The sequence below is a fragment of the Pogona vitticeps genome, chromosome 12 (assembly GCF_051106095.1).
Source record: "Pogona vitticeps strain Pit_001003342236 chromosome 12, PviZW2.1, whole genome shotgun sequence".
NCBI classification, from domain to species: Eukaryota; Metazoa; Chordata; class Lepidosauria; order Squamata; family Agamidae; genus Pogona; species Pogona vitticeps.
In genome coordinates this window covers 25,553,770-25,574,048 of record NC_135794.1, presented here as the reverse complement: position 1 = coordinate 25,574,048, position 20,279 = coordinate 25,553,770, and the positions used below count along the sequence as shown (strand labels likewise).

The 20,279-nt window shown below is 49.0% G+C and overlaps 1 protein-coding gene across 2 annotated transcripts; it reads left to right on the top strand.

Annotated features, from left to right (window-relative positions):
- The first annotated feature begins 1,520 nt into the window (after window positions 1–1,520).
- On the top strand, window positions 1,521–17,223 carry AP4E1 (adaptor related protein complex 4 subunit epsilon 1). Of its 2 annotated transcripts, none has more exons than XM_078381021.1 (21): window positions 1,521–1,878; window positions 2,410–2,481; window positions 3,963–4,086; window positions 4,390–4,463; window positions 5,584–5,705; window positions 5,843–6,002; window positions 6,850–7,016; window positions 7,682–7,755; window positions 7,990–8,112; window positions 8,206–8,315; window positions 8,480–8,623; window positions 9,836–9,944; window positions 10,063–10,181; window positions 10,704–11,003; window positions 11,651–11,765; window positions 12,403–12,538; window positions 13,248–13,509; window positions 14,476–15,042; window positions 15,167–15,351; window positions 16,173–16,330; window positions 16,924–17,223. In XM_078381021.1, exons 1-21 carry the CDS (start codon window positions 1,729–1,731, stop codon window positions 17,082–17,084), a joined length of 3,432 nt encoding a protein of 1,143 aa, XP_078237147.1. In that variant the 5' UTR covers window positions 1,521–1,728; the 3' UTR covers window positions 17,085–17,223. The 2 variants fall into 2 exon arrangements, with proteins under 2 accessions (XP_078237147.1, XP_078237146.1); XM_078381020.1 differs by lacking the exon at window positions 1,521–1,878 and adding an exon at window positions 2,180–2,198.
- The last annotated feature ends 3,056 nt before the right edge of the window (window positions 17,224–20,279 follow it).

The following is a 20,279-nucleotide window of genomic DNA, read 5'->3' as shown; positions in this document are numbered from 1 at the left end:
GTTGTGTTCTGGCACCACCTTCTGGCTTCCCAGGATGTGTTTCTATTTTATAATAATAATAATAACAATAAAATATGCACAAACGTCTGCATATTTCTGATTGGTCTTACTAAAAGTGTTGCCTTCCCATGGGTCCTGAAACTAGATCAGCAAACAGTGCTTTTTAAAAAGTATTAACCACACACCTCAGTGCTTTTAGTACTATATTTGCAAGTCTTGAACCAACCCTAAAAGAAATCAAAGTCCATTCCTTTATGACTGACGAGGAGGCCCGGCTCTCACAGGGATGCAGATTCATAGAGTCAAAGAACTATCATGTCTTGGATCTCAAGGGTCATCTCGTCCAGCCTCCGGCCCATGCAGGATGTTTTAGTGATCAGCTGCACGCCTGCCTGATTGATTAGTCATTCAAAACGGGTTAGCCAAGGATTTAAATACATGAAAAAACAACTGATTATGTTAGCAACAAAATGATTCCCCATCAGACTGAATTCCACTATTGAAAGCATGAGGCAATGAGCCGGGCATTTCTTTTTGATGCCACTGTGACCCAGTTTATCTTTGGTACTTAGAACAAATTACTGGTTCAGTATTAACTACATGTAACTCTTCTGCCTCAGATGACATTAATTTTTCTTGCATACTTGATTTTCATATTTTCCAACAATTTCTAGAGGAAGCTGGCTTGTTTCCAGTGTGTTGGGTTATCACGGGATAGAATATGTTTTGGGTTTCATTGCAAGCTATTTTGAAAATTGTTTAAGCAGGGTATAATTAAGTGAAACATGATGTTGAACAGCAGTGCCCCAACCAGTTAATGGCTAGCCAGTGTGGTGTAGTAGTGCTTATGCATACTTTTGAAGGTTGATTTACTATTTGTATAAACAGGGTTTATAAAATACTGCCCTATACAATAATAATGGGTTGTTTTTCATTCTATATTTATTGTCCCTTTAGCTTTACTTGTATTTTAATGACTGTGAAGGCCTTAAGTCCCTTTGTGGGAGAAAAATGGCACTGAAATAAAACAAAACAAAACATGAGTTGCTCTGGGGCTGGGGACAGTCAGGTGTCAAGCGTGCGCCCGGGGGGGGGGGGGTCGTCCAGCGTCCCAAATTCCTGGTTCATCCTCACCCACCTCGCAGGGTTGTTCTGAGTCACCCAACGAGGAGGAAAGCCAGCCTCCCCCCCCCTTTTCCTTCACCAGGGAAGGGGAGAATAAAAGGAACGGGAGGCCAACGGAGGGGGGGGGGAAGAGGGGAAAGGCCAGCTGAAAATTGACCAGACCAGATCCAACCCACACACATACACGCACGATCCCGCATCCTTTTCGCAACCGGCCCGATGAGTGATGTGTAAAAAGAGAAGCTTTATTGTGACCCAAGAGCCTTATGAGCGGGGCTCCCGCCCTCCCGCTTCCTCCCCGGGCGCTCCCCCTACTCGAGGCCGAGGCTTCTCCAGCGCGCCTAGGCCTTCCCGCCCCGGCGGAGCCCGCGGAAGGCAGAAAGCAGAAGCCGCCCAAGCGCGAGGGAGGCCGGCCTGGCGCCGCCCGGAAGTGAGCCCGGAGGAAGCGGCGGCAGCGGCGGCCGGAGACGGGGACGGGAGCCGGCTAGGCAGGGCAGGGCAGGGCCGGGTCTCGCTCGGGCCTCGGGCCATGGAGGGGCGGCGGAGGCGGAGGCCACGACAGCGGCAGCGGGTCCCCCCCCGACGGGCGCCCGCGGGCCCGGCATGAGCGACGTGGTGGAGCGGACGCTGAGCGCCCTGCCGGGCCTGCTCGGGCAGCCGGAGCCCCTTCGCGGCGGCGGCGGCGGGCGGAGCTCGGCCCCTTCGCGGCTGGGGGGCCTCATCCGCAGCATCACCGCCCTCGCCTCCAAGCAGGTAACGGGGCCTTGGAGGGAGCCTCTGAGCACGCACAGAGTGTGTCCTCTGCCCCCCCCCCCCCGCGCGCGCCCGGCCCAACCGGGCAGACCTCCGGGGGCCACCAGGCTCTTCTCTCGCCCACCACCCGGCCTTGGCACTTCTAACATTGGCATGGGTTGCAGTGAAAAGAGATTTACGTCTGGTCAAAAGTTTAGTCTCGCTGAGGTCATGGGGAATTTCTGTACTGTCAAATTGCAGCCTTAGGTATGAGTTAAAAGTCAATTTCCACTGAAGGCAGTAAGACTTCAGAGGTCTGAACTATGGTATGACCAACTCAGGTGTGCAATAATGTTTTTCTGTTAAAAACATTAAATTGTTATTGTTATATGTATGGTTTACAGGCTTGAAGTCTGCATCTTATACAGGATGAAAAATGTTCCTGTGTGATTTCATAGCAATGCTGTGTACTGTAATTGGGGTGTAGCTTAAAAGACTTAAAAGAGAGACATTTAACTAGGAATAATTTTTGGCTGATTTTTCTTTTGTTAGGAGGAAGAAAAATTAATTCAACAGGAATTAAATAGTCTAAAAGTGACAGTCTCTTCACCTACCACATCTCTGGTAAGTTGCAAGTTAAAATATTTATTTATTTTATTTAACATATTTTTACCCCACCTTTCTCCTTGAAAAGGATCCAAGGCAGCTGTCAACAATGAAAGGCAATACATTTAAAGATGAAAACAATGAACATGCCATGGTGGCTAATGTCATTAAAAGACAATATTTAAACCCACATGCAATGAATAAGGAGGCATCTTACATCAATTAACAGGCAGTATTAAGGCAAAGATAAATATGTATACAAAAGTTTTTAAAATGTCACTCTGAGAAATGGAGAGCACAAAAATGGAAAACACAAGTACGTAGCACTAAAATTCCAGTCAAAGCAGTAACAATCTGTCTAAACAAAACCACACACAGGTAGCTGGTTACTGAGGGAAGGCTTGCCTGAACGTGATGCGAAGTTAAATGACTTGTGAAGTAGAGAGTAAATGCATTCACGGTGGACAGATCTCTTGCCACAAAATTAAACTTTGATGTTATGAAGAAGTACCTCCGAGAAGTGAGTGCTGCGCCTTCCTACCCTGGTTGTGGCTGGTTGCTGAATTTTAGAGTGAGTTGAAGAAGCTGAAAGTGAAAATGTGAAATGGAATTGTGAGGATGGAAGGGATGGCAAGGGCCACGTGGCCCAAACCTCCTCCCATTGGATGAAGCCAAGGAAGCAGGAAGGCCACTCAAAATAGGGTCAGTAACCCCCACAGGAAACAAACAGTAAGAGAACAAAGTAAAGGTAAAGGTAAAAAAGGTAAAGGTTCCCCTTGACAATTTTTGTCCAGTCGTGTTCGACTTTAGGGGGCGGTGCTCATCCCCGTTTCCAAGCCATAGAGCCAGCGTTTTGTCCGAAGACAATCTTCCGTGGTCACGTGGCCAGTGTGACTTAGACACGGAACACTGTTACTGTCCCACCGACGTGGTCCATATTGACCTACTTGCATTTGCATGCTTTCGAACCACTAGGTTGGCGGGAGCTGGGACAAGCGACAGGAGTTCACTCCATCACGTGGATTCGATCTTACGACTGCTTGGTCTTCTGACCCTGCAGCACAGGCTTCTGCGGTTTAGCCCACAGCACCACCACGTCCCGTAAACCTTTGGTATATTTGTTGAAACCGTCAAGTGGGCTCGAGATAAATTAATAAAAACTAGAACAACTGACCTTGACGTGAACCCTTTTCATTGTATATTTATTACATTTCTAGCCTGCTTTTGCACTGCAGAAAACTGCCCACAGTGGCTTACAATTGTTGTAAAGCAGGTTGTAAGTGAAATCAAAAACAAATTCAAACACAAAACTGTTCAAATGTGCTGATCTATGAACACGATAATTAAAACTGCCGTGAGAGATACGTATTATGGTTGCAATAACTTACTTTGATTGGCTGTTGGCCTTCCAGAGGACGCAGGTGTGGATGGCAGGCATGGGGATTCCCCCCCCCCCACCAGTCCAGCTCTTGTAAGGTTTCGTTCTTTGCCTTTTTCAGAGGCTGATGAAGGAATGTATGGTGCGGCTGATCTACTGTGAGATGCTGGGTTATGAGGCCTCTTTCGGGTACATCCATGCCATCAAGCTGGCGCAACAGGGAAACCTTTTTGAGAAAAGAGTGGGTAGGTATTTTCTAGAGTACAGAGCTCATGAAAGCCCAAAGAGGGTTTGGGTTGTCTTAAGAGCCCAGGACTATCTTGGAAAAGCCAATTAATGCCATGGCTGCTTAGATGCTCCCAAGAAGATCTCAAGAAGACCATCTGGTCTTAACCCCACCTGGAGCAGATTCATGAAAATCAGTAAGAAGTCCACATGGTTTCACTGGAACTTTTCTAGTCAGAACAAAATATCATTTTAGCCTCAGGAATTTAAAATTGGAATATAGCTGTTTTTCCCTCTCCCCCCCCCCATTTTTTATATTTTAGGGTATTTGGCAGTTTCCCTGTTTCTTCATGAAAACCATGAGCTGTTGCTTCTACTTGTGAACACTGTTGTGAAGGTACAGTTTTTGTGGGAAGTTTGGAGGTAAACACACTAACGGCAGGCATGGGTTGCCCTTTGTATTTATTAAAGTGTAGATCAAAACTTTAAGTATCCATTTATTAATAAAACAACATTTATCAGTTAGAAGAATCTTAACAAAAGCATCAGAACATGAATCTGGAGAATGGTAGGGTTGCAGCTGATTTTGGTCCTCCTTTTCTGGAGGAGGGACTTTTCAGAGGTTGAAAAGTCGTTTCCTCAAAGTCACAGAGGCTCTCTGGCCCATCATCCTGTTGTGATGTGAGGGGAGGGGCTGTTGTTCCTTGATTAAAATAGGTGCCCCTTACTCCTTTTTTGTTCTGGATCCAAGGCCTGTATGTGTGACCTCTCTGTTGTTAGCCGCTCAGCGTGGTATAAATATACCAGATGGGCGGGATATAAATCAAATAAATAAATAAATAAGTAAATCTGTAGGTCATTTCCTCCGCCATGGCTCTGTGTAGCCTTCCCCACTTTGGTTCCTCCAGAAATGTTGGCCCCTAACTCCCACTACCATCGGCAGTGATCAGGGATGATGGGAGGTGTAGGCCAAGAGATCGCTCTGGGGCCAAAGGCAGCCCTCCTAGGCTGCCGCCTCCTTACCCGTATGAGACCGTTGCCCATTGGTTTCCAAACTTTTGTTCCTGCCTTCCTCTTCTAAGAGTCTGAAATGCCTTTCGTAAGGTTCAGCTAGAGGGTGCCTCTCTTTCCTTTTTTAATCTCCATAAATTCCTTGTGTAGATCATTAATTAAGCCTGACAGAAATGTAAGTTCCTTCTTAGCAATCCTAGTGCAGAGAGAAGTCTTGAGAAGTGACATTGGGAAGCTAAAAGGGAGAGGGGAAAAAGCATGTTAACAAAATGCCACTCTGACTTTATTTGCTTCCAGCTCTGTCTATTGAAGTTTTCTGTTTTATGCTTTGATAGTAGAAAGAAGCCAGCCATGCAGAAGTATTTTATCAAAAAGTGATACCTAACCTGGTTTTACCTGACAGAGGCGAAAATGTGAATATTTCGAAGCGTATGAGTAATACCGGTGAAAGAGGGTTAACTTCTTGAGGGAGAAAATAACGAGCCTTGTTTTCATGCCTGGGGCAGGATCTGCAGAGCACCAACCTGATGGAAGTCTGCATGGCTCTTACGGTAGCAAGCCAGATCTTTCCACGGGAAATGATTCCAGCTGTCCTTCCGCTAGTAGAAGACAAACTTCAGCACCCCAAGTATGTCTTTGCTTATTCAATGCTAGAAAAATGGGAGTTTCAAGAGCTGTTATAAACTTGGTGGTCAAGATGCATCTGGATATAACAACAGTTGTAGCTGGTCTTAGTTGGTGATGGGCTACGTTGTCTCTTTCTAGGGAAATTATTAGAAGAAAAGCCGTTCAAGCATTGTACAAATTCTACCTTATTGCTCCTAACCAAGTTCAGCACATCCACGATAAGTTCCGCAAGGCGCTGTGCGACCGGGATGTGGGCGTTATGGCTGCATCGTTACATATTTATCTCCAGATGGTGAAGGTGAGATACTTAAAAATCAGGATGACTCTGTGAAACTGGGCTTGTGCATTATAAGGGCTGCGAAGACTCCTTGCAGAGCGACTCATTCTTGATGAGACCTGTTGCTTCAGGGCTCCAAGAAGACATCCTGCTGGGAAAAAAAATCGCTCACCTATGTAGAACGTCTTGCCTCTTCTTGGTGTAAGAAAGAGACAAGCCATGCCTTTCTCTCTGATTTCTGCAATTTGTGCAAATCGCCTTTGCACAAAACTAGGGTTTGTTTGTTTTTCTCTTTGTGACTCAAAGCCTGCAGACACAAAGAGAGCAGCACTGACTGATGGGTGAAACAGAGGCAAAACCCCCGCCTGAGGCTTCTGACGCCTAAAAGCCCTTGCAAGAAGGCGAAAACTATTGTGGGTTTGCAGTTTGTGCTAACCTTGTTCTCCCTAAGGAGAGAAAGCTCTCCAAGACAAGTGGAAGATCTCTCTCTCTCTGCTTGGAGAAGAAGGAGGAACAAAATGGTTTCTCATTGTTGTCAACAAGAATTCTTGTGAACAAATGAGGACTCAGGTTTCTTGCACAAAATGAAGTTCGAACACTGTGTGTTAGCATGTGTGATTCCTTCTTTAATTTCAGACAGAATTTCATGTCATTCCAAGGTGCTGGCCCATGTATTGAGAGTCCTTTTCTTATTTAGTGTTTCATTGTGCCAGCCGTATTTAACTGGGGGATTGAAAATTGAGGAGAACAGTTTCACACTTAAATGAATAAATAGCACGCAGATGACACTTTTAACATCGATACCTTGTGTTTTTCTCCAGTCCTGTGTCGTGAAATGTCTTAATGGTATGTTTTGCTTTTTGTCTAGGAAAACTCCTCCGGTTACAAGGATTTGACAGGCAGCTTTGTCGCTATTCTCAAGCAAGTGGTGGGAGGAAAACTCCCCGTCGATTTCAACTATCACAGTGTTCCGGCGCCTTGGTTACAAATCCAGCTTTTAAGAATATTGGGGCTGCTAGGAAAAGATGATCCAAAGTAAGCATTCCAGTCTTTGCTTGAACTCCGCAGAATTTCTGCAACGTCGTTTTTTCGTTAACAAACTTTGACGGAAAGGGAACAAACAGGAGGGTAGCTGTAAGGCAAGCTTGCTGGCTTGTCTTCAGCACTCAGTGTGGTCCGACTCGTCCTGCTGTTGCTTTGTTTGAACTTGTTTAATTTCTCAGAAGCAGGACATAGGAGAAAGAGATAAAAAGAGCATCCGGGCTGTTTTCTGGTATTCAGTTCTAGTTAAGGAGTGCAACTCCCATGGACTGACTGACGAGAGCTTTTTGGTAACAGGTTGCTCCGAAAAGGTCTGGGGGGGGGTGAGAGGCTTGTTCCCCTCACCATCCACCCAACCCTTGGCCAACACAAACACTGGAAGCTCTCTTCTGAATGGGCATACCATCGGTTTTAGTCTTTTTAAGGTGGATGGTTTCTATGATGACAAACTAAGGAATATTGTCGATAGCACTGACCTTGCTGGCTGCTGGTAATTCTTAGTAGGACTGCCTAACATAGAGAACGGCAGCAGCGATGGGAAGACAGGGCCAGTGGGATGTTGGGCTGCCTGAAACCACATGCACGATTCGGGTCTAGAAGGCAAAATCTTTCTCTTTTTCTCCTGAGTATTCTCAAACATTTTTATCACTTTGCAACAGGGCCAGTGAATTAATGTACGATGTTTTGGATGAGTCGTTAAGGAGAGCAGAGATCAACCACAACGTTACATATGGTAATAAAGATAAGACAAACGGATGTCTTAAAAATGCAAACTATCGAACCCTAACCCTTACCCACCGCGCATCGTTTTCACATTTGATAGCTTTATGGTTGACTTTAGTACTGAATTTCAAGAATGAGTTCTAGGCGTCATCCAAGTTTATTTATCTACAAAGTCTGCATGTCATCTGTAACAGGAACTTGCATTTGAAATGCCATCTACACTGTTCTCTTTCTCTCCCTGCAGCCATCTTGTTTGAATGTGTCCAGACAATTTATACCATTTACCCCAAAGCTGATTTACTTGAGAAGGCGGCCAAATGCGTGGGGAAATTTGTCTTGTCACCTAAAATTAATTTGAAATATTTAGGTAAGTCATTGTCACAATGCGGAATGTTGGCTGCCGAACGCCGTCGTTTTTGGCTTGTGAATGCCGAAATGACTCTTTTCCCACCCCCTCTAGGATTAAAAGCCCTAACGTCTGTGGTCCAGCAGGATCCGACCCTCGCCCTGCAGCATCAGATGACGATAATCGAATGCCTGCATCATCCCGACCCCATTGTTAAAAGAGAGGTAAGTTGTGTTGAGAGGGAGGTAAGTCCATATAACTGGTATTGTGTATTTAGAGAAGGCTCTTGTGATGCCTCCAGCCTTGCAACAATTCTAACCCTTTTCGATTTTGCCGCTTTTCGCCCAGTGGGCAGTTCATCCTTGTTTCCCTTTGTCTTCTGCTTCAGACATTGGAGCTTCTGTATAGAATCACTAATGGACAGAACGTCACCGTCATTGTTCAGAAGATGCTCGACTATCTCACTGAAAGCCGGGAAGAATACACCATCATCAACGTCGTTGGCAAAATAGCAGAATTAGCTGAAAAATATCCTTGCTGGAAGTTGAGTCATGGCAACTGGACTTCTTTCTTATTAGGCTGAAACGTTTCGCTCCCCATCCAAGTAGTTTCTTTAGTCTGAGGAGAGTTGGTAGGGGATCCTCCACCTTGGTTTCACTTCCCCCTGGTCTTGCTGGGGTGTTTGCAGAAGGGTATTACAGAGGGTGTTGGCTGCCATTACACACAACAAATAGTGTATGTGTTAGGCTGGAAGAATACACTGTGGACAATTTCAGTATTGATCTGGGAAAGTTGTGGCATGTTCCAGGTTTACTGAATTTCTGGTGCTGGTCTGAAAAAAAGTTATATCTGCATCGGTCCAAACAGAGATGTTTCTGCAGTGGACCATTTAGCCTGTAATCTGACTTAAGGGAAGAAGTTTCTTCTGTTTTTCTTAAAAGTTCTAATATTCCGTTCTCTTATAGGAAAAGAGAAAAGACTCTGGCAACCTCTTATGCTAAGGGCACGTTTTTGATTTGGCTGTTGCTTTTTCTGATGTCCCAGCAAAATTTGTCATGTCAGGATAACTGCATTTTGCTGACCCTTATGCCTTGCACTATAGAAGCTCTTTGATTGCCCCTGGCAGTGTCTAGTTCCAAGGAATATCAGACATTTTCCGTGGGGGGCTGGGGGGGAACTGCTGTGGAGAAAGTGCCTGAAGATTAGCCTTCACGTTTCAAAGCACCTGGAGATCAGAGGGCGAGGAACCGTCGGTCTTCCAGGTAGCTTGACTTACAGCTCCCATCCCCTCCAGCCAGCGTGGATCATGGTGGGGGATTCTGCGGGATGTAGCCCAGAACACCTGGAGCACCAAAGCCTTCTCCTCCCGGTGGTAGATGCTGCGAGCTGTACCTGGTGGAAGGGGAGGGGGAGAGTGCACCAGGTTTTAATTGTGCTCACACCACAATCAAACTGCATTGGGACGAAAAGCTCCTTGTCAGCTCTGAGACATCTTTGAACTCACCTTTGGTGAAAATTGAAACCAACAGAAATTGCAGGAGTCTGCAAGGTTGTGCTTGTTGTCCCCAGCTTTATTTCTTTTGCCTCATTTTAATAATCACTTCCCTGATTAGTCTGTTAACTTCTTGAGTGTTGGAATAGATGGCTTTGAACTTGCAGTTCAAAGGGGGGGGGCAGCTTATACTGTGTTGTTTTTTCTCCCCCCTCCACCATGCATTTTTCTTTTAACGTTCTCTGCACATATGCTCCTGACAACGAATGGTTCATCCAGACCATGAATGCCGTATTTTCCATAGGAGGAGATAAAATGCACCCTGACGTCCCAAATAGTTTCTTACGCCTTCTTGCTGAGGGTGAGCAAAAGACACATACACTTAATCTACTGGGGCCGTTTCGTGGTTTTTAGCAGATAACGGCACACCAAAACATCAGACGGTGAACGACAAAAAATGGCTGTTCTTTTCTTCCCAGGTTTCGACGATGCGAAGGAAGACAGCCAGCTCCGACTTCATGCTGTCCAGTCTTACCTTGTGTTGCTGGAGGACGAAAAGGCGGTGTATCCCCAGAGGTTTCTTCAGGTGATGAGTTGGGTAAGAAAGACAAGGGAGAAGGCGGCCTTTGTCCAGCACAGGCAGGGGCTCCGTTACAACCCAGGGGGACTGAATGCTGGACGTGGCCGTTTTTTAAGGGGAGCAAATCAGCTGGAAGCCCTGGGAGGTCCTGTGCATTGAGTCACCCGGCCCGTTAAGGCTTTCCTATTGGTTTCGTTTAGCCTGCTTGCTTTATCTCTATTTTTACTCCCAGCATGGGACCCAGGTTGGTGGCTCCCTCTCTGAAATAAAAACAGGTCCTGCTGAAAACCGAACAAATTACCCTATGAAAAGCAAAGGTTGGATTAACGGGAAGTTTAAAAACCATTTGACAGCCCAACAAGAAAACAAACAGATGGCTCTTCTAAGCTTTTTTTAATTCTGAGGCTTAGGTCACTCTCCGTTCTTCTCCTTTTCCTGTGATGTTTTCCCCCTTGCGGAAATGCCGCCATGTTTGATTTTCAGCCGGCCCTTTTCGAAGTCTTTCGGGATGGCCGAGTGTTCTCCTGTGTTCCCTGACAGGTGATAGGCGAGTACAGTTACCTCATGAAGAACACCGACCCAGAGGCCCTCTTGGCCAGCTTGCGTCGGATCCTGAGGAGCAACGCCACCCCGGAGACGAAGGCCTGGGTGATGGCGGCAGCCACCAAAATCGCTTCTCGCGCCCCACACTTGAAGACTGTTGAGGCGCTTGCCCTGGAGTTCACGGCCTCCCTGGACACGGGCGTGAGACAGGCTGCGTTTGAGCTGAAGCACCTCTGCGAGGACCCAGAGCTGATGAAGACCTTGTTCCCGGTGGACGCCAGCGGCGAGGACCTCGTGGTGAGTGGACGCGGCCCCTGCTTGCCCTCGGGAGCCGGCTGTCCCTTCAGAACGTGCTCCAGAAAGGAGGGCGGCGTTTAAGCCTGGGGTGCTGGGCAAAGGGCAGCCCTGGGCACCCCACCGTGGGCCCCGGGACTTTTCATGTGTGTGTGTGTGTGTGTATCCCTGTCCCCCCTCCCCCGTCCCCCCCACCAAACCCAGAAATGGCCAAAGTGGCCCCCATGCGCTCTCGAGCTTGTACCTCTGGAAATGGAAGCTCTCGAGAAGGATTACCGGTTCTAACGCATGGCAGATCCGTGACCACCCCGGGCTGTGGGTGGGCTGCCCGCCTTCTCCTGCCACCCCGGCCGAGTAGGAGAGGGGGACACATTGATCCAGCCTTGCCATTTTGGGGCAGGGAAGGAGCGGGGGAAAGGATGTCTGTTCCGTCCTTGTGCAGAGAGCCCTCCCGGACCCCGACCCCAACCCTCTGGGCTGAAAAGGGAGGGTGGTTGCCTCCACCCACGCAGGCATGCGGGCTCCCGGCTGACTTGGCTCCGTTCCCCCACCCGCCGCTGAGGAGAGTTTCTTTGGGAGAATGGCCTTTCCTGGCCAGGGTTCTCATCCAACCACCTGCTTGTTGACCTGTCCCTCTCGGTTCCATGTAGGTGGATGCCTCCTTATCTTTCCTAGATGGGTTTGTAGCCGAAGGCCTGGCCCGGGGTGCCGCGCCGTACAAGCCGCCTCATCAAAGGCAAGAGGAGAAGCTGTCTCAGGGGAAAGGTAGGGTCACGGCGGGCGTCTCTTGGCAACCTGCAGGAAGAGCCCCCCCCTTAAGGCAGCTGTTCTCCAGGTGCTGCTTGTGCCCTGGAGAAGATGCAGTGCCGTTGGGCGGGCGGTGGTGAAATTATCACATCTTGATAATTTGTTTTTTGAGAATGTATTAAAATTGTATTACTATTATTTTATTATTTTACACCTTTTCTGTTTGTTTGCATATGTACTTGTATGAGACGCCAAACACTATTTTATGATTGGTTTAATTTATGTTCTTGCCTGTAGCCTGATCGGCTACAAAGCAATAAAGTATTTGTATTCATTCAATATGTATGGTTGTGAGATAAAGATGCCTTTGATAATGGTGATGAAGATGAAGATCTTGCTGTTAATAGGTCTACATTAGCAAGTATTGTAGTCTGACTTTGCTTTCGTGGACCTTTTCCTAGAATTGATTGAGTCCAAATTAAACATGTGTTGTAGTTCTAAAAACAAGACAACCCCAATTATTATTGGTACCTGGTGTCAGGTGTAAAATATTCGTTTTGGAAAGGGGTTCGTTGCCAGCCTCTCCCGTCATCGGCCGTGTTACTGCCGTGAAGTCTGGCCCTCGGTTCCCACGTGTGCTGTGCTTTCTTTGCAGCTTTGAACTTTGAGCCTTACGGGCTCCCCCTCTCACGGAGCTTCTCCGCATCTGGTGCGACCGGCCGGCAGTCTCCAACCGGACTGTCTCTGGGGTCTGATATTTCCGGGAACAGTCCTGAGGCCGGACAAAAGGAGTGAGTGTGCACCCCATCAGTAAATCCCTTGTAGGCAGCTTGCTTGCTTGCTTGCTTGTGTGTTTTTAATTGACGCCTCCTCTTTTGCTGTCAGTAATAAACAAATGCAAAAGGGCCGTGAAGCAAAACACAAACAAAATGGAAGAACAAGTGATCTCTTCCTAATTTGCTCAGGAGATGCTGGGGCCGCAGAATGGGTTATTTCCTTTCCCCGCCCGGGCATTTCTCTAGCCCACCACGGTGGGAGGTTTTTGCCCCATTGAGCAGAAAATCCAGGGCCCTGAGTGGCCACATTGGTGGGGCTTGTCCTGGCAAACAGGCACAAAAGTGACTAAGCACTTTTTAAAACAAAAATCCAATCAAAGGTGTGCCTCCTGTAATTCTCTGCTGGTGTTGAATGTGGGGACTCTTGGTTCTCCAGAGCTGGCACAGAAATGCAGGCCAGTGGCTCCTCAGGAGCCTCGTTCAAAGGGGCCTTTTGCTGACCTGGTTTAGCAGAGAAGGGACTGGGGGTGGGGGAGGGAGTGAAGGGGCAGCCTTCCCCCCCCCCCCCGTGGCCACCCCACAGTGGATTCTTTGTCCACTGTGGCTTCCGAGTGAGCGGCTTTACTCCAAAGTGGGTGCAACAGATTTGCCTTTGCTAAGAGTCAGCTGGCTCTTCGGACATGCTTTGGCCGACTTCCCTGAGTGGCTTCGCGGACTGTTTCAGGACCAACGGCTTGAGGCTTGACGGAGTGAAGCAGCTGTGGGGGAAAGAAGGTTACCTCCCCAAAAAGGGAAGCCCAGTTGAAAAAGAAGACAGCATCCAGCCTGTCCCGCAGAGCAGCAGCCCATTGGCGGAACCTCCGGTCGGTCACTTTCCGTCACAGGCTGGTCAAGAAGCTTCAAGCCTCTCGGAGGAAGAAAAAGAGAAGCAGCAGCTGGCGTCCACCCTCTTTGTGGGCCTGGGCTCGCAGGGCAGCGTAAATCTGGTACGAGAACTCTTTTGCTGAAGTGTTTATATAGACGCTGCCACCGTTTCTCTAATGGTCGGCATGCGCTTCTGCCCTTGGGTTCTGAGTGGTTTTGTCCAGCGGCGCACCTTCGTGGGACACCTCCTGCCGGAGGTCCCTGCAGCTCCTTTGCTGAACCTGGTGGTGATTTTGTTCCCTTGAAATCTGTCCCTCGCCCTGCACGGCCACCTCTCACCCCACCCCAAAGGCTTTCAAAAAGGGGAATTTTAAAGACAGGTTGCAGTGAGGGAGTGCTCCAACACGGGAGGCCTTCAAGAGGAATTCTGTTGCCTGGCAGATCTGCTTGGATTTCTGTTCTTGCACGGTTGGACTTGATAGCCTCGGGGGCTCCTTCCAGCTCCATGATTCCAGGATCGTGTGAGCTCAGCTGTTTTTAAGAGGAAAGGGTCTGGTCTTTTGGAGCCTGATTAAAGACACACTGCATGTTGGCTCAACATGCAGTGGAACTCTGGAAGTGGCCTGGAATCCCGTAGCTTTTGGGTCCAGGCTTTTTCCTGCCTGGTTTGGGAATCTCTGCCTTCATGGAAGATGAGCATTAACAAGTGTGCACCTTTATTCTTGGCTTTGGCTCCTTACTTTTCTTCATATAAGTGGAGGCTATACTGTCAAGTTAGCCCGTTCTTGGTTCTGACCTGCGAAAAGCATTGAGCCTCGGTTCCAAGCCCATGTAATTCAGAACGGGAGCATTTCATAATTAACCGAGGAAGCTAGGAACTTTAAAATGGAGCAGGGTGACTGGGAGAGAGAGGGAGAGGGACAGTCAGACGGAGAACGGAGGAGAGGAGGTGGGTGTGTCATAAAAACAAAAAGTGGTTTTCCTTTTACTGGTTTCTCAAAAGACTGCAGTTTAGTCTGCCTCGTTCCGTTTTTAAAACGATGGTGTTGTGTTTTACCCTTCTTGTTTTTGGTGGTTGCGTATTTAAGATGGGCAAAGGAGACCCTTCCACTCAGAAGTTCACGAGGAGATCAAAGATCCACGAAGGCAAAACCAGCGAGGAATCGTCCGGTAGAGAAAGCCCGGCGAGCCCTCCGGCCACCTGCCACGACCCCTTCCATGGGAAGCAGGAGCTCCGGCAAAGCCACGGACGTGGAAGGAAAGCTTCCCTGGGCTTTCCCGAAGCTTCGGAATCGAAAGCGGTGCTGGACCGCTCTCACTCTCTGCCAGAAGCGGGACCGAACGAGAGGCTTCTGAGCCACAAACTCTCGCCCTGCGCTTTGTTTGCTGACGGCGAGATGGACTTTTCCCCTCGCCCGCCAGGCGCTCAGGCGGCCGCCCGCAGGCTGCCCTCCTTGAGGCCTTCCTTAGCTGAAGAGGCGGCCAAGCATCCCCATTCAGAGATCGTAGAACTCTGTGGCAACGAAACGCTGGTTTTATACTTTTGTAAGGTCTGGAAAGAGGACGGCCTCCTGGTTTTTTTATTTCTTGTCAACCAGAGCACTTCCTTACTTAAAGAGGTGACATTGGAATTTGAGCATGCAGACCGTCTGAAGGTGAGGAGAGGCGTTGGGTGGGCGGTTTTCGCTTCGCCCTTTATTAAAGGTTCATTGCTGGTGAAACAAAACCGTGTGAAAACCATTTTGGCTTTCCCCTCTCCCCCCCCCCTTTCCTTTGCAGATCTCTGAGCGTCATGGCTGCCGTTTTGATACAATAGAAGCTCAAAGCATAGGAACTTTCCAGACGGATGTGGAGATAAAGGAGCTGTCCTCCTCAGCAGCAATCTCTGGTTCCGTCCATTGCGACCTAGCGCTGAACGTACCCCTCCAGTTTTCTGTAACTTTAGACCTCTTGGATTTTATCAGGTAGCTGTATAGAAGAGCTGGCGTTGTAAGTCATTACAAAGACCACTCAGACAAACTACATTGGTCTAAAAATTGGATTCGGCTAAATCCAATTTTTAGGCTAGATCCATTGAATCAGTCGGACTTTGATAAGTCAGTGTCTCTGTAAGTCTCATTGGTTCAGTGGCATAAATTGAATTCTTGGTGCCAAGCAGAGTGCTGTCGTTTTGTTGTTAAGTCGTGTCTGACTCTTCGTGACCCCACAGACCAGAGCACCCCAGGCCCTCCTGTCTTCCACTGCCTCCCGGAGTTGGGTCAAATTTGTGTTGGTTGCTTCAATGACACTGTCCAGCCATCTCGTCCTCTGTCCTCCCCTTCTCCTCTTGCCGTCACACTTTCCCAACATCGGGGTCTTTTCCAGGGAGTCTTCTTTTCTCATGAGATGACCAAAGTACTGGAGCCTCAGCTTCAGGATCTGAGCACTGGCGATAGTAATCAAGCCAGCTTTACCACACCACACGCTCACAGTCTCTCTCCTCCCTTTCCAAGTTTCCTATGCTCTAAATATTTAGGGTGCCTCTTTGATAAAGAGGACCTGCCCTCTTCCATTCTTACCGACTTCCCTTCCCTTGCTTGGCTGGCATCCTCTGTGTCATATTTGCACAACTTTTAACGAACAACCACCCACCCCCCAATTTCCATTTTTTAAAAAAAATGTTTTTGTTTAGCTTGACCCTTTGAGTGTCTTGGATGCTGGGAAAGTTTTCAGCGACGGGTCAAAGGGCTGTTTGCCCAGACTTAAACCCTGTTTTCTTTCCTTTCTCTTGTGTCATCCTTTGCAGACCCATGAAATTGACCACTGAGGAATTTGGAAAGCTGTGGCTCGCTCTTTCGAACGACGTGAAGCAAAATCTAAAGATGGCACCATCTCAGGGTTCTCTGTCGGCTGTTCTTAACACCTTGCAGCAAAAGCTGAAGCTACACGTGGTTGACATCATAGGTGAGAAGACAGGCTTCCTTTTCTCTGCTCCAAAAATGTAGCTTGAAACATTCTTAAAAGGAGGAGGACGTGCCTCTGAGAGAAATTCTGAACCTAAGCGCCCCCCCCCGCTTCTCAAAGCCGCCCAAACTGAATGACTTCCTGCCAAAGCTTTCGTACTCGTACTTCAGAGATGTGGAGGCCCAGACAGGCTGTCTGAAAATTGATCATGTTTTCCCACTGTCTCTCAATATCAGAAAAACGGCAGGCAGATTTCTGCTGGGTTATTTTTAGCTTTCCACCAGGGAATAACTTCATGAGAGAGCTCTCTCTCTCTCTCCCATTTAGTCTTCGTTGTGGGGCTTTGAGGGAGGGAGGTGAGAGAAGCGCAACAGCCCGGTTGGGAAAAGGTTTGGTTCTTAACACACTTTGGAGGCAGGCAACTGCTTTACCCAGGGAACGTGTGAATGAGTGAGTGTTGTCCTTCCTTCTGTGAGGAAGGCCTGCTGGCCATGCAAGGCTGAGGGAGGAATCGCCCCTTTCCAGAAAGAGCCCCTCACGGTTGGCATCTTGAAATCTTTCAGACTTGTGACGAGTGTCTTTCCCTTCTTTAGGTAACGAGGGCATCGCCGCCTGCCGGCTGCTTCCCTCCATCCCTTGCTTGCTGCACTGCCGGATCCACGCCGGGATGGTGGCGCTGTGGCTCCGCTCGCCCTGCCCGGCCCTCCCGGACTGCTTGCTTTACCAGTGTCAGAAAGCGATGGAAGAATCGTGAGCGTCACCCTGCCTCCCTGTTGCTGCCCTTCCCGACAGAGGATGTGTGTGACTCCCCCCCCTTCCACAAAGAGTTCGCCAAAGCCAGCGCTTGTCCAGTCAGCCAAGTGTGGGGTGGCCCAAACAGGCACGGAGGGAGGGTCTCTGTGTGTGCGTGTCGTGGTTGTTTTGAGGTGCCTGCTCTGTCACACACAGACCCACAGCTCAGGGTCAGGGAGCCCCGGGCAAGGGACGGCTCAGGGTCCGAACGGTCAGCGAGGCACCTTGGGGAAGGCGTGATGTTTTCTGTTTATGTCCCCGTGCAAGGGACAGCCTGTTTATTCATAGGAACAGCTACGACTTGGAGGACTTCACAGGCTCCGCTGGGGGCTTCAGGACGCCTCTCCGGCAGGGCCTCCTTTGCTTTGGGAACTTTTCTTGTGGTGCCTGACGCTCCAGGGCTGCTCGCTGGTCACCCAGGCGTTGGGTCATAGGAGAGCCGCGGCTCCTGCCTTCTCCGCTCCCGATTGCGTAGGCACAGAAGGAGGTACAGGGCTCTGCGTACATTGGTGACTCTGTAAGACACCCCTGGCGGCTGCCACAGTTCGCCACACATCCCCGGTGGGTGAGTTCAGCAATTGTGCGCCTCTCTTGGGTTTTCTTGGCTACTTGGTCAGAAGGCGGCTTTCCAGGGGTGCTGCCATCCTCAGAGTGCTTAAGCCTTTGAGCTGTCTGTGCTTAAAAGCACCAAGCCTGCCCTTCCAGACATTTTTTCCCCCACCTTTGCATGAATGCCTAGTGGTTTTTCTCACCCCTCACCCCCTCCGGCATCAGGAGTTCTTAATTGCACTGACTGTTGGTGATAAAAGCAGGGCCTGGGGGGATTCAAGCAGCCTCTAGACAGGCCCTGGTCCTTTTGCATTATAATAAAGCTGGACTGGGAAGAGCCGCCAGGCTGGCTGGCTTCACCTGGTTGAGGTCCTTCGGGGCTTGTCTTTTTGGGCTGTGTGGCAGGGCCGCCTTTAGTTTTGCAAATCCCCTTGGCTCCCTGGTGGATCTGGCTCCCCTTGGGCCTCAAGGCATCCCTCCCACCCCACCCCACCCCAGTACCAAGGTGATTGTTTGCAGATTGCCTTCCCTTACAGGGTATCCAAAGCCACAGACGCTGCTGTTCCTTTTGGGTTACCATAGTGAAGCCTTCATACCTCTGTGGTCGTCCACTGGCCCTGTGGCCTTGGCTGGAGGCCACGGGCTCCACTCGCCTGACCTCTCCGCTGACCACCGCTGTGTCCTGAAAAAAAATGGCTTTAGGCTCCCCCTCTGCCCCCCCGTTGTGGTGGAATTTCCCCCCTTCCCTTCTTGTACTCTTTTCTGCTGTTCAGAAAATGAGAGAAATAAGACCTTCCAAGGGTCATGATATGATGCAGTGGGGCGTCTTTGTCTGTCTGTCTGTCTGTCTGTGTTCCTTATTATATAAAAAGTCCAAAGGGCATCAAAGTGAGCAGCATCAAGTCCCAAAGCTTTCTGGACTCTTTTTAAGTTCTTTAAACAGAGGAAAAGAGACATTTCGCTACCTTGGGCGCGAGGCCTTTTCTATGGCTTTGTCGGAATGGAGACTGGTTGCAAAGCTCAGCCACAGGCTTCAGAGATACACTGGATCAGGAATATATTATAACCGTAGAGTCTTGTGGGATTCTCTGTCAGGGAGGGAATTGCAGGGATTTGGGTGAGATTGGGGGTGGGGGTGGAGAAGAGAATTAGGAAAATCATCCTGGCTAGCTGTTAAAGGTTCAGGAATTGCAGTTGAGCTGAAGTGCCAGGATAGAGGCTTCAGCCATTAAAGAATTGGCTGGTTGTAAGGTAGAGGTTACATTTCGTGGCATCGTAGGCAAAAAGCAGTCAATTGGAGCCAAGGCACCTACCGAGTAGAGAAAGATGGGTACTTCTTGTACCCACCTTGAAAGGATGGAAGGCTGAGTCACCCTCAAGCCAGCTGCCTGAATCTGCTGGGATCAAACTCAGGCCATGAGCAAAGTCTTCACTGCAGTACTGCAGGTTAGCCACTGAGCCACGAGAAACAGACATGTGATCTATGTTTAGAATCCAGAAAGAAGGAAGGGCAACATCTTTATTGAGACAGCAAAATATCACAAGTGGGCTGAGGTTGCTTTGCTGAACGAGTCACAGGCCTGTTCAGCTCTTGAATGGCAGAGCTGGTTGTGTAGCTGGCTGACCATGGCATTAAACTGGTCAGTTTTAACAAACCGTGCATACTAGGAACCATCTGTAACGAGGAACAAAAGCTGTCTAATTAAGTTACATGAGCATTTGTATCAAGTTACGATCAGCAGGCATAAGGATGTCTTGTTAAAGTTTCCTTTCTGCCTTGTAACATTTTGTGAATGTTTTTGATCTGCCAAAAAGCGGCGTTCTGAGGTCGAGAAGACCAAGTAGCGCGTTGATGCTTCTCTTCTTGCATCTTATCCATCCGGGGGGGGGGGGGGGGCTGATGGAGCCCTTGTCCTGGGAGTGGGGGTTGGGGTTGGGGTTATTAGGGGAGGCACTATCTAAGAAGGATGGGTCCCCATGGACTTCTTTCTGTATATGCAGCTGAGGGTGGATACAAACCCTCTAAACACCTCCGCGGTATGTTTGCTCGCCCTGCTAATGAAATGCCTTTACAACCCAGCAACTTGTGTGTCTGTCTCTGTGTGTGTCAATGAGAAATTTGCACTGAGCCTGCCGGTCACACACCCTGTTTCCTCGTTGAGATCCAGCCGGACACCATATTGTTGTCTATTTGCGCCTTTGTTTCTGCACGCTCCGGTCTTCTCTGCTGCAAAAGCAACCCTCAGCCAGTTTAAAAACTAGTGTTTAAACAAGTGTGACGGTTCTCTCTGCCTCCCTCCTCTTGGATTTGGCCTCCCCAAATGTTCTTTGTCCTTCTGTGCCTTTGCCCACGGGCCGGCCGCCCGAAGAGAAAGCCAAGGGCTCGTTCTTTTTTCATACACAAAGGCATGTGGACACGGGAAGTCTGCCCATGGGAATGCCGCAGACGTGCAGGTTTCTGTTGGAGAGGGATGATGGGCATTGTAGTTCTCTGTAGCATCTGGAGGGCCAGTCGTTGTGCCCCCTCCCCCACTCGTCTAGAGGGTGACAGAGAGACCCCGAAGGTCCTCCGGTCCCGGCAGGTTCACCTCGTGAGGATGGTGCTTTC

Excerpts from the sequence above, each read along its gene's own strand:
- AP4E1 (XM_078381021.1), top strand. The coding sequence starts at position 1,729 with ATGAGCGACGTGGTGGAGCGGACGCTGAGCGCCCTGCCGGGCCTGCTC. Across the intron at positions 5,706-5,842 it reads GACAAACTTCAGCACCCCAA|GGAAATTATTAGAAGAAAAG; the intron begins GTATGTCTTTGC and ends GTCTCTTTCTAG. Across the intron at positions 8,624-9,835 it reads CAGAATTAGCTGAAAAATAT|GCTCCTGACAACGAATGGTT; the intron begins CCTTGCTGGAAG and ends CTCTGCACATAT.